Source organism: Micrasema longulum, unplaced genomic scaffold (genome assembly GCF_059751315.1).
Source record: "Micrasema longulum isolate JH-2025_06_02 unplaced genomic scaffold, ASM5975131v1 h1tg000554l, whole genome shotgun sequence".
Lineage (NCBI taxonomy): Eukaryota > Metazoa > Arthropoda > Insecta > Trichoptera > Brachycentridae > Micrasema > Micrasema longulum.
The window spans coordinates 229,987-243,850 of NW_028277750.1; the positions used below are offsets into that span (position 1 = coordinate 229,987).

The 13,864-nt window shown below is 36.4% G+C and overlaps 1 protein-coding gene across 3 annotated transcripts in view; it reads left to right on the forward strand.

Annotated features, from left to right (window-relative positions):
* Positions 1-13,864, forward strand: part of Itpr (Inositol 1,4,5,-trisphosphate receptor) — a 151,510-nt gene that overhangs the window by 112,367 nt on the left and 25,279 nt on the right. For all 3 annotated transcript variants that reach the window (XM_088228019.1, XM_088228020.1, XM_088228021.1), the window contains exons 40-45: positions 801-906; positions 8,064-8,204; positions 8,729-8,820; positions 10,924-11,065; positions 12,658-12,762; positions 13,569-13,711. In XM_088228019.1, the coding sequence (XP_088084145.1) occupies positions 801-906; positions 8,064-8,204; positions 8,729-8,820; positions 10,924-11,065; positions 12,658-12,762; positions 13,569-13,711 (729 nt within the window). The remainder of the gene's footprint in view (positions 1-800; positions 907-8,063; positions 8,205-8,728; positions 8,821-10,923; positions 11,066-12,657; positions 12,763-13,568; positions 13,712-13,864) is intronic.

A 13,864-nucleotide genomic window follows, 5' to 3' on the forward strand; every position in this document is an offset into this window, starting at 1 on the left:
CCTTGCCAATTGTGACGTCAAGATTCGTAATGATGTTCTATTTAAATTTGTTGTATTTTGGCCCTGAAAAACATGCATATTCCTAAAATTCTTCCGTTTGTTGATTTTTGTGAATTTAAAGATCTGAATCTTTTGTTGATGCGGGTGAGATCCATTTGATGTAAAAAAAATGTAATAAATTACTATTACATCTTTTACTTTATTTTTTAATATGTTTTTTTTTCTCTTTCTACTCGGTATATGTTTTTTTAAATATGCCTTTTGCTATACACATACATTTTTTTTTTTACTATGACTTTAAATATGTTTCTTACTATGTATTCTATTTTTATTTCGCATTTTACGGAGTTTTAAAATATTTTTAAATACATATATTTTTAACGTTTTTTTTTACTATGTTTTCACTACATTTATTACTTTGTTTTTACTATGTTTTTGTTTTGTTTTTTTACTACATTTTTACTATATTTTACTACATTTTTTACCATGTTTTTACTTCATTTTTCATTTTGTCCTCTATGTTTATAACTGTTTCCATATATTGATTACTGTTTTTTTATATTTTTTCGACTGCCTTAGAACTGGGTAAATAACCCTAGTTAGGCACTCAAAGCAACTTTGTATAAATTATAATTTTGTGTATGTAATATAATATGATATGATGATGATTTGAATGAAACCAACTTGTCCAAGAAGAAGTATAAAAATTAAATTAAATTTTCACGCGTTGCCTAGTAGATGAAATAATTGATTGAGCGTTACGAGCCCGTTTTCAAATATGTATGTATTTTTTGTTTTAGGGGAATCAACTGAGGAGTACGTTACTGTCCCAATATCTTGTCGGAAGAAAGCCGGAAATTAAACCGTCCATTCAAGGCCTGAACACCGCCACGCACGGACCTGCTGGTAACAAAATAGATTACTACATTACGTATAACACACTGTTTGCAGCCGAGTATTGAAGAGAGCTGGCCAATTCGATCACTTATTTTATCTTATATTTAAGAAAATTACTGATTATACGAACGTTGATCGATATGCTCCACCCCTGACCTATTTCAAAGTGGATGAGAAAATTTTTTTGTACCTTGTTTTTTTTTTACATCCTTTATATATACTTTTTTATATTCTTTTTACAGATTGTTCTCCAGGAAGGTTTACTACTTTATTTTAGTATAGCTTTATGGAAAATTAAAACAAAATGGCTTAATTTATTATATAAAGAAAAGACGAGTGATACTTTAGTCCACAAATTTGGAAAATCCAGTGACCGGTTTCATCGCTTTCGCGACATCTTCGAGACTCGTATCTTTATTAAGGAGTTCAATGTATTTATACAAAACAGAGGTAAGGATAGATAATTCAAAATTATATGAAAGTATTATACCAACACATATTACACCAACAAGCTACAAAAAGTGGCTTGGTGGGATTTTAGTTTTAGTAAAAATATAACAAGTGAAATTTTTTTAAATTGTAAAAATGTATAATTATGCTATTAAATCAAATAAAAATAAAAAAATAAAAAAATATATATTATAAAAATAAAATACTTAAACTCATTAAAATAGCATTACATCAACTCATTAGTTAAAATTTTAATAATGATCCTTAAGATAAAAATAGCTTTATTTAATTTACTTTCATATAATTTTGAATTATCTCTCCTTACCTCTGTTTTGCATGATCAGATGAAAGTCAAACGGCCGCAACGCAACGAGAGACACACACAATAAAGTGATTTTGCAGCCTGATAATGCTCGACATCATCTTGCGAAAGTGGTTAAGACATACTCCTACGTCCTGTGTTCTATCTAAGTCCCACCTCATACTCCATAAGTCCTACCTGACCCGCTGTATACTCCAGACGCTGCTTCCTCTGACTATCACTTGTTTCAATCAATGGCACACGGCCTGGCTGGCCAGCACTTTCGGTCTTATGAAGAAGTAAAAAATTGAATCGATTCATTAAACGCTTCAAAATATGACAAGTTTTTTCAACGCGGGATTCGTACGCTGCCCGAAAATGAGAGAAAGTAGTGGCCAACGATAGACAATCCTTTGAATAAAAAATGTATGACAAGTTTTTTTACGATAAGGCCTCGAATTTTGGAAAAAAAGGTCGGAAGTAAAGTTGTAAACCTATTAATATTTACAACACTGGATTCAACTCACTGGGAAGCTGTTTATATTAACATATTACAACAAAAATGAAGAACATTTAAGAGGAGGTAATATAGAAGTCTAGGCATCTACAGGGCTTATGACCTGTCAACGGCTGGTTTAAGTGGCCACTTTACACACTGTTTAACATTCTCCATTCTACCCGTATTTGAACATCTATATTCCTTCAACACTTTCATCTGTTGATGTTTGTGAAGTTAAAGAGCTGAAACCTTTATTTATTTATGCAGGTGAGATCAGTCCAGTCCTTGTCTACAAAAATTTGGACAAACTCAAAATACTGTTGATAAATCCACCTGGTCCATGAAGAAGAAGTATAGAAATTGAAAAAGTAACATTTTCAGGCGTCGCCTAGTATGTAGGTGAAATAATTCAATTAGATGAATCTCACCCGCATAAATAAATAAAGGTTTCAGCTCTTTAACTTCACAAACATCAACAGATGAAAGTGTTGAAGGAATATTGATGTTCGAATACGGGTAGAATGGAGAATGTTACACAGTGTGTAAAGTGGCCACTTAAACCAGCCGTTGACAGGTCATAAGCCCTAGACTTCTATATTACCTCCTCTTAAATGTTCTTCATCTCTGTTGTATTATGTTACTATCAATATTTATTTATTCAAAGAATAAACAATTAGTGTATGATATAAACATAAAAATACACAAATTAAATAATATTATTGTTGAATTTAGTTTACTATTTTATTTAATCATTTTAAATTTTATTTTCATTAGTTAGTACGAAATTCATCAGCCTCTTGGACTCCCTCTGCCAATGTCGTCGAAGAGCGAGGTCAACACACATCATAAATACCCTTATTTCAAACATCCTTGATAATAGTTTTCTTTTGTTTTTCAGATTTTTTTTTAGGAGGTGTGTATTAGCTTTTCTTGATGTCCAGGTGTCGTAACATCACAAAATAATAAATTAATATCAAACCGTAACAGGCCACATGAGTGTAGTAACTCGCATAATTTGGAAATGTTTGTGAATATTTATTTTGTACCCCTAATAATACACAGATACATTTGTGAAATTTATGAATGACTTTTAACATTGGAATTACTGTCAATTTTTTGCGTGTCCACCTCTAGGTCACCAATTTGGAACGTGGACCGGTCCATATTCACACTGTCTAGTGGCTATATAAGATGCCAGAAATGGGTCTAGAAGTTACAATATTTTGAGTTTGTCCAAATGTTTGTAGACAAAATACTGGATTTCATTCCTAGGGAGTCACTAAGATTAACAAATTGCAACAGGGATGGAGAACACTTTAGATAAGGGAATATGGAAGTCTAGGCATTTACAAGGCTTACGACCTGTCATTGGCTGTTTTTAAAACCCGTGATTTAACCAACTGGTTCAGGAAGAAGTTTAAAAATTGGAAAATTGTTTTCAGGCGTTGCCTAGTATGAATGTGTGAATTAAAAAAAAATATATATATATTTTTTGTTTTTTTACAATAAACATAAGTGGTAAAACAGAGTATTAAAAAAATAAAGCATAATTACATAGCAATGAAATACATCTTAATAGTAAAAATAGTAAACAAAAAATCCCACAAAGGCATGGCCTGTTCGTGGGTATACAAGAAAATGTTAATGAATTTTTGCTCCTATAATAAATAATGGACAGTTATAATATTTTTGTGTAACGTAAGAAAGAAAAAATAAAATATTCTGTAAAAGATTAAATGGTATTTTTTTTATAGTAATTAAAAAAGGAAATATAAAAATAAATACAAAAATATTTCAATCAGATGAATCTCTTTACAATAGGCAGAGTGGTCAATGTTACAGTGTGTAAAGTGGCCACTTAAACCAGCCAATAACAGGTCATAAGCCCTGTAAATGCCCAGACTTCCATATTCTCTTCTCTAAAATGTTCGTTAATGTTAGTTCTAAAAGTTTTTTTTCAATTCACGCAAACTGCAGAGTAATTTTTTTTACAACTAAACAAGTCAGGAGGCCAAATTATAGCACAGAATCACATATTTTTTTGTGTTCTAATCGGGAATCGAACCCGGAACCTTCATGAGTCGTGCGTCTTTACCTCTGCACCGGTGTTTTTACACCCCTTCACGAGCAAAATAAATCCGACGATCCCCCTGAACTTTAATTTCTTTATACTACCCCTATGTCTGCGATTTCAATGATAGGGTATTTCGATCTAAATTTGTTGCAACAGAGAGGGAAAACATTTTTAAAAAGGGAATATGGAAGTCTAGGCATTCACAGGGCTTACGGCCTGTCATTGGCTGGTTTAAGTGGCCACTTTACACACAGTAACATTCACCATCCTGCCTATGTTTAAACTTCCACATTTCCTCAACTCTTTCATCTGTTGAATTTTGTGAAGTAAAAGAGCTGAGCCAGTGTGTATTCATCTGGTTGAACCAATTCACCTACTAGGCAACGCCTGAAAACAATTTTTAAATTTTTATACTTCTTATAGCTAGTTCAATAAACAATGTTTTGAGTGTTTCTAAATGTTTGTTGAGAAGCTGGATTTCCTCCCTAAGGTCATGACTCCAAAAATAAACTCTGCGTTTTCTATTGAATTCAAATTGTTACATTCTGCATAGAGATATGAAGAACAAAGGAACGTGGCCTATAAAGAGACTACAGGGCGCAGTCAATGCCCAGCTCAGTCAGTCAGTCACTCAGTTCCAGAATGTAGTTCAAGTGCAGTCTCTTCAACTCATCATCGCCGCTACGCTCGCGTCACACAACCAAGTGCTGTATCTTATTCGCCATGTAATAAATACGCATTAAACAGCAACCTTGTGTCTTCTGTTAATCTCTAACTGGGGTAAGAGCTCCAACCCTCAACCCTCTCCTCTCGAAAATGTTTTCCCTCTCTGTTGCAACAAATTTCTATATATAATATTTCTCCGTTCGAATCTTGCGCAACTTATTTGACCATTTCTTGCATCATGTAAAACCGGCATTAGAATCTACTGTGGACTCGCAATATTTTGGCAGTAATCCTAAAGCACACAAATACTCACTACACCTTGTCCCCAAACGGGCAGGCAGATAATGTCTAAAGATGCCTTGAAGCACTAACTTCACCCACCAGCATCATTGCTACACCTCACACACACGCATTCGTTTTCGCCATTTTTATTTTATGCGAGAATCACGCTTTCGTCACATAACCTAAAAATAATCACGTTTTTAACGATACATAATGGAGGAATTGAAATATTTAGGTAACTCATCAGAATGCAAATATTTCTTATCCGGGCTGTGGTCCTGTAGTAGTGTGTGGATTCACGGACCGGAGGTCCAAGGTTCAAATCCAGATCACAGAAAAAATATATGTGATCTGGACGGTCAATATTGTCACAATTTTTTTAATTACCTACATATCGCCGGGATCTTAAAACAACGACAAATGTGATTTTTTCAATTTTATGTGAGAGCGGTTAGAATTTTTTTTGACACTATATCACAACTTGATTAGTCCAAAAGTATACCATTTGATACTTGGGTTAGTTATATATATATACATATATTTTTTAAATGTAGAAAAAAAGACTTAATACAACTTTTTTAATATCAAATATAAAAGAAAGTCAATGTCCCATTTTTCGCACATCCTTCGTTCTACGATCCCGGCGATGTATCTTTCATTAACTGTTTGAACTCTATTTATTTTACAGTCACTGTTAAAGCTTGCTCTGAATTAAATTGTTGCAGACGGATGCAAAAGATTATCAATTTACCAACAAATTAATATTAAAAAAACCTTTTCATAAGTTTAACAAATTACAACAGGGATGGAGAATACCTTAAATAAGGAATGATGGAAGTCTAGGCATTTACAGGGTTAATGACCTGTCTTTGGCTGGTTTAAGTGGCCACTTTACACACTGTGTAACATTCACCATTTTGCCTATGTTTGAACATCCATATTTCTTCAATTCTTCCATTTGTTGATTTTAGTGAAGTTTAAGAGCTGAAACCTTTATTGTTGTGAAAAGAATCATCTGACTGAATTATTTCACATACCAGGCAACGCCTGAAAACAATTTTCCAATTTTTAAACTTCTTTTTGGACCAGTTGGTTTCATTACAATATTTGAGTTTGTCCAAATGTTTGTAGACTAAAGACTGGATTTCACCCCCTCGGGAGTCATTGAGATTAACAAATTACAACGGGGATGGAGTGTGTAAAGTGACCACTTAAACCAGCCAACGACAGGTCATAAGCTCTGCAAATGCCTAGACTTCCATATTCCCTTCTCTAAAATGTTCTCCATCTCTGTTGTAATTTGTTAAAACGTCAGTTCGATATGTCATATTTTGCCGTCAAAAACAAAGGCAGTAAAACAAGACGTATTATAAATTATCAACCATCACTCCATTTCTGAAAATAAGTCATTTTATGACTATCATTTTTTTCTCCGAGTGGTATTTTTTAAAACCTTTAAACCCCGCTTTATTTTAAATTTGTTTTACCAAGTATTTTTTCTCCATAAAATCAATTGTAATCATCAATGTCATAAAATAAGATTTAAGCATTTTTTACATGACGATTCATTAGTGCGGGTAACTCCCGCAATAGGAGCTAGAGCATATTTTCATTTCGGGTGTGTGGTTTCAGTCACCACTACAACTGAAATTCAGGACCACTTTTCAGGACCACAACTGAAATTCCCTTTCTTTCCCAACACTAGTTAGATAAATTTTGCCAGTGAACAAAACCCACGCGTGAAATATAAACTTTTTTCAATAAAAGTGAAGTCAAGAATACTACAACTTCCATACAATTTTTTTTTAAATAGTACCTGAAACATCGCATACAAGGTGCGATTCAAAAGTGTGATGAATAATTTTATAACGAACCAAGAAATAAGCTTACATACAATTTAAATTGATCTCCTTCGAAGTGCTCTCCTTGCTAGCGATGCACTTATGCCGACGTTGATTGCACGATTGGAAGTATTTCTGGAAGGCTTTTTTCGGAAGGCCCTTCAGGTGCTTCGTCGTGGTCGTCTCAATGTCGAGAATGGTGTCAAAACGTTTTCCTTTTAGCTCAGTTTTTATTTTTGGGAAGAGCAAGAAGTCGCATAGTGCTAAATCCGGAGAGTAAGGCGGACGTGCACTGACAGAAACCTTTTTTTTCGGCCAAAAACTCACAGATCAGAAGTGAGGTTTCACGACGAATTTTTTTATTCACTCATTTCGTTTGAAAATTATCGGTTGTAATGCTTAGCATGGTCCCGTATTAGATGTTCAGTTCTTCGATAAGCTCTCAAATAGTCAACAGCCTGTTTGAACAAATCAATTTTGTTACTTTTTGCACATTTTTGTCTGTTTTTGAGGTCGAAGGGCGTCCTGACCGTTGCACGTCTTCAACCAACTCATTTCTGCTTTAAAATGGCTCATACCACTAATAAACAGTCTTCAGAGTCACCACATTATCTCCATACACTGATTTTAACATTCCACCAGCTTCTTTGGTACTTTTTTGCATCTTTGCAATCTTATTTTTAACGCGTTGTTCAAAATCCATGATGCGCAACAGACACGGTAAACGCGACCTCACTCTTCCGGCTCTCGAAGCCGACTGACAAGTCACAACTTGTTCTAACTTGCCGTTGACTATCTCAACGGATAACGCCACCGGACTTAGTACTTCGAGTTAGCAGTTGCTGTTATAAAAATTCATTCAACATATTTTTTTATCACACCTCGTATGTACTAGGTATGTTATTTATATTTTGTTATTATATTGAAAGCTGCATTGAAGGATTTTTTGTCTACGATTCAGATAACTTTATAAAACAAACTATAATGGTGGAGCGCAGTACTTTTCTATAATCTTGCAAACTCTTTTAAAATATTGTTTGGCTATGTTTCCAGTGAAGGTGCTGATTCGCACCGGGCAGACCCTGGCCGAGGTGCAAACACACCTGGATAAGGAAGGCGCTTCAGAGCTGGTGGTGGAACTCGTCATCAAGAGTGTCAATTCTCCGGCCATTTTCTTCGAAGCTGTCCAACTTGGTAAGTGTCAAAACAAGTAAAAAAAATGTAATGCAGCTTAACGCCATTTGTCCTCGTTTTTTTTTACTTTGAACTATTGTTTGGCATTATTTACGGGTTATAATATATACATATATTATTGTAAAGGGTAAAATGTCCAAACCAGAAATTGACAGAGAACACATCAGGCACTGCATGTTTCCAGGACTTGAATGCCAGCAAGGCCACTGACGCTATTAAAGAAGTTAACGGTGAAGTGCCAACGGCATATTGATGTCAATTTTGGTTTCAAAGGCCTCGATCTTTTTAGAAGTGGCTTGGGGTCGATTTGCCATTGAGGAAAAATAAATGGACTGGGAATGAGAGGAGACATTCCCGCATGGTGCAGTTGGCCAAGTGATTGTTTATGCATTTTTTGCTCAGCAGAATTCTTTTGAACCAAATGCGAGAAGGGAGATTAACCGAGAACATAATATTACCTTTGTTGAATTTTAGTGTAAATTTTACAATTTAAATTGTAATAAAATTAATTTATTGTATTTCAGGAATTGCCCTGCTTGAAGGCGGAAACTCAATAATCCAGCACAGCTGTTGTACCAAACTGCAGACTGGCGACTTTTCACAAGCGTTTTTCAAAGTCAGTACAAAAATTTTATTAGTGGAATTTTCGAATTAGACATATTGCATATATTATCAGTTCAACAAAGTATTATTCTTATTCTCAGAGGTGGGGGTCAGTGCTATGCTTTAAGCTCCCGACGTCACTGCGACCAGTGAAGATCTATTGTGACAGGTCCCGGTGAATAGTTCTCGCCCTCCAAGCCCAGGTCTATAAAGAGCCTGGCTACTGTGTGGAAGGCGAGAGTTCTCATTTTGCTAAATCTCCCCCTCCAAGCCCAGATCCTTAATGGTAGGGGGCGAGCTCTTTAACGTCCTCAGGTTTAACAAGTGGTCCCCCGTGGACGAAGCTTCTTTTATGATGTAAAGCATCACATTCACATGGAATGTATATAGGTGTTTCCGCATCTGCACCAAAGTTCGGTTTCTGCTTTATCATGATTTCTGTGCGTACAACTGGGATTCCAACAAAATGGTAAAAGTGGTTGCTTTTGAGATCACCTACGATTTGGGCTATATCTCATACAATATTGTATTGAACTGGATCCTTATTTTACTATAGACTAGAACTGATCTGCAGAACTAACCAATCAGCATAAAGTTGCTCCGTTTGCTCGATAAATTTTGAAGAGTGGATCTAGTAGATTCAAAGCTTTGAATACTTAAGAGTTCACATAACTGAGGATGTTGGGATGCACAAAGAACCTGCTTGCAGTATCGGTTTAGTGTTTTGAGCATACAGTTAGTCACAGTGGCGTACCCCGAAGGCGGATATTGAACGCATTACAGAGTTGACTGTGGACGAATGACAGAGACGTTCGAACTTCCCTCCAAAGCTTAGATGAACTTATTTCTTTATCCTGACGCGAGGGCGAGAGTTAACACTTTGTATCCCGGAGCCGTGTAAACACGCGATTATATAACCACACGTTGTGTCCCGGTCCCATGTTTTCACGTGATTTACCAGCTGTTCAAAAAAGTGCATTTTATTGACATCTAGTGACTTTTATTAGTACTTTTTCGCTGCTGGTAAACCACGTGAAAACACAGGACCGGAACACAATGTGTGGTTATTATAATCACGTGTTTACACGGCTCTGGGATACAAAGCACAAAAAACGTGAGATGCTGTAGGCGTTAAGTAGATACTATTCCTGGCCGATTACCTTTTTTCCCATCCTTCCCTTGACCCATCCTTATGGTACCTACCTAACATCAAGATAGAAGATATTCAAAATTAGAAGATTCGGATTTGGAACAAAAACAAAACAACATTTTTCACTTCACATAAAATTGCAAAAAGAGTGCTTGAATTCAAACGTTGAAAACATTGTTACATTTTGTAGTGCATTTTGTCATCCAGTGCCCGAAATTGAAGAACCTTCACATCATATTAAAGGTAGGTATCCATTCCATGTTCCTATCCTTTCTTCAAATATTTCCCTATCACAAAACTGAATGAAATTCGTTTTTCATTTACAGTACGTCTTTTCGTTAACAGTAGGTATATGTGCAAACATCTATGTGTATTCAACCGGCGCTCAAAGTGTTCATTGGAATTGCTGGATCAACTTTTAACACGATGCGTGCTGTCTTGAACTTTAGTCTATACTCGGTCAAAATAAAATGCCAATTATTCAATTCTTGTATAATGCCAGTACTCCTTTATGGGTGCGGATCCTGGCACTTTACCAAAGCTCAAAATTGCAAACTTCTGAGCTTTGAGAGAAACGAGAAAATTAGGTATAAAGTGGTTTGATTTCATCACCAGCATTGAAGTCCGAGAAGAGACGCAGCAGCCTCCTTGAGTGAGTGTCTTGGTGGTGCGGCTTTGGACCTGGCTTAAGTTTGTGCTGCGAATGCCTTAATTCAAGTAGCCTCTTCTTTACACCTCCGGGCTCCTGCCGTCCTGAAAGGTCGGCGATAAAGGTTTTTTGCTTTATTTGGCTTGGGAAGAGGCGAGAGTTTTGTTGGTCTCACAATGAGTTATAGTAACTCACAGTAATACAATATTAATATTTCATCTTTTATCTAAAACAGTAAAATATAAAATAATAAGTGTGTAGATTCGACGCCTGTTTGATTTCCATGAATTGATTTAAATCAAATGAACCATTTTTAGGTGTTCTACGACAAGATGAGAGAGGCTCAGCAGGAAATCAAGTCCACAGTTAGTGTTAACACATCAGAAGTTGCCGCTAAGCAGGGCCAGGAGAAGGATGGCAAAGATTTGGCCAGCTACGATAAGGTCACCAGAGGACAAGGTATTTACTTTATATTTGTAGGGGTTGGTTGTCACCCTACTGAGTAGAATATTATTTATTAAAACACACAGGGAAGTTGCGGAGAATAACATTTTATTAGACAGAGAAATGAGGCAAAGTACTTGTCACTGACTGAGCTTATTTGGTGGCTTTTTTAGTAGACATTCCTTTGTTCTCTCTTCTTCCCAGTGGCTTTCGTAACAGGTACATTTGGGTTTCCCGGTAGTATTGTTGTCGGCATACACAATCCACCTTCAGCACTGTCCTCTGGGTGATCGTAGGTCTGGCGACAGTGAGTATTGTTTTACAGGGTGAACTTGAAGTCCCACATATTTATTACATTTGTATCATCCATCAATGAATGGACTAAAAACTGGCTAATCTCACTAAACGCTGAAAAATGTACCGTTTTTCACATAGGCAAAAACAACCCTATGTACACTTATCTTTTGGGTGGTGTCCAACTCACACCGGTAAAGCGTCAAAAAGATCTCGGCATAATCATATCAATGGATTTAAAATGGGAAGCGCACATCACATCTATTGCCAAGAAAGCCAAGCCAATAATTTATTTTATTACAAGACCTATGTAGGACCTTTATTGGAGGATGGATATCAAGTATGGAGTCCCTACTTTACTTAAGACGTCGAGCTATTGGAAAAAGTCCAAAGATGTGCTGCAAAAATCCCCAATTACTCTAAAGGATGACTTACCATGGTAGATCAAAAGCACCAGGACTCACATCATTGGAAAAACGACGGAAGAGAGGGGACTCGATTGAAACCTATAAAATTACAACAGGGATGGAGAATACCTTAAATAAGGGAATATGAACGTCTAGGCATTTACTGGGCTTATGACCTGTCAATGGCTGGTTTAAGTGGCCACTTTGCACACTGTGTAACATTCACCATTCTGCCCATATTTGAACATCTATATTCCTTCAATTCTTTCATCTGTTGATGTTGGGAAGTTAAAGAGCTGAAACCTTTATTTATGCGGGTGAAATTCGTCTAATTGAATTATTTCACCTACATACTAGGCAACGCCTGAAAATGTTATTTTTTCAATTTCTATACTTCTTCATGGACCAGGTGGATTTATCAACAATATTTTAGATGAATCTCACCCGCATAAATAAAGGTTTCAGTTCTTTAACTTCACAAACATCAACAGATGAAAGAATCGAAGGAATATAGATGCTGAAATATGGGCAGAATGGTAAATGTTACACAGTGTGTAAAGTGGCCACTTAAACCAGCCATTGACAGGTCATAAGCCCTGTAGATATTACCTTCATTAAAAAAATATATTATCAGGGAGTTGAGTCCAGTCCTTGTCTACAAAAATTTGTTTATAATAGGAACCTTCAGCATTTTAACGGCATTACTTTGATATTGCGCAATACTATATCAACAATCCTGCCGGCCAGTCCGTCAACCACGTGACCAGTTCTTCTCCTCTTCGCCGCTAGGGGCACTGCCGGCGCGATAGCTAGTGCCACGTGATCCGTAGTATCAGCGTTCACAGCGCTTCAAAACGCTCGTAATACTGGAAAACTAAGTGGTAAAACTTTTCTGTATTTTCACAGGGGGGTCTAAAACAGTGCTGATGACAGATGAGCTCCAAGACGAACTGACGCAAGCAGCCCGAGCCACGGCACAGGCCTTCTCTAATGTCAGGAATATGGCACCAGGTAATGTGAATAGAACCAGAACCCTGGACGAGTGTTTTCTACTCAATGGCTGCTCTCAGATTAAAATCCTGTAAAAGAAAATCGAGTGAGATAAGTCTCCCTCTGTGTGGTGGCGAGCGCTCGCGCATGCATCTACATTCTTGAGGTCCTGGGTTCGATTCCTGCCAGCGTGGACGTGAAATATTGGTTCTAAAGGTGGTTCTTGGTCTGGCGCCTAAAGCATTGATCACCGTACCTTTGTGCGCATTTAAGGAACTAAAATTGTCATTATGTGGATTCATTTTGAGAGTAAGCACATCCCTCAGTAGAGCTGAAAGGAAATTCAGCAATTTGGACACGCGGACTTTGTCGATAAATCAATATTTATTTATTTATTTATTCATATTTTTCGCTTTCAAACTATAATTAATAATAAAAATAATGTGACCTCACTGGGGTTTCCCGTGCCGAGGACACTTAACAATTTAGTTTTTTTAAATTACATTTGAGAATAAACAAAGAAGACTCACTTAAAAAACAAACATAATTAACAAATATTCAGACAGTTTTAAAAACAAGGTATTTATATACATCTATATTATTTATATTACAAAACACACAATGAAAACAACAAAAACCTAACATAAGCCATACAGTTGTGGAGCAGTTGATTCAGCATTGGTATGGGCGAATGAGACAATCCATTTTACTTCTACCTAGCTCCACTATCCATTTTTTTATAGCCTTTTTAAACATTTTCTCATTACTAATTGCTTTAATAGATAGTGGAAGTAGGATAGTAAATATTGTTTGTATTTTTCTACCAGGGAACCATGGGCTGGAAGAATTACTGGCGGAGCGAAGAGAGGCAGCCGGCCACCAAGACTGTCTTCCACCCAAGGTTGCTGTGATGCAACCGGTACTGAGGTTCCTGCAACTGCTCTGCGAAAATCACAACCCTGAACTCCAGGTATTGTTTATTGTAAATGCTTCAGGATATTTACTAATCCAAGTCTTCATATTCTTTCTTGCATAGACCTCTGTGACACTGTTCTTCAGAGGGTTGCTCCTCGTGTGAGGTGGGTTTTCCAGCTGTCCTTTCATCTTTTGGAATGAGTCTCGT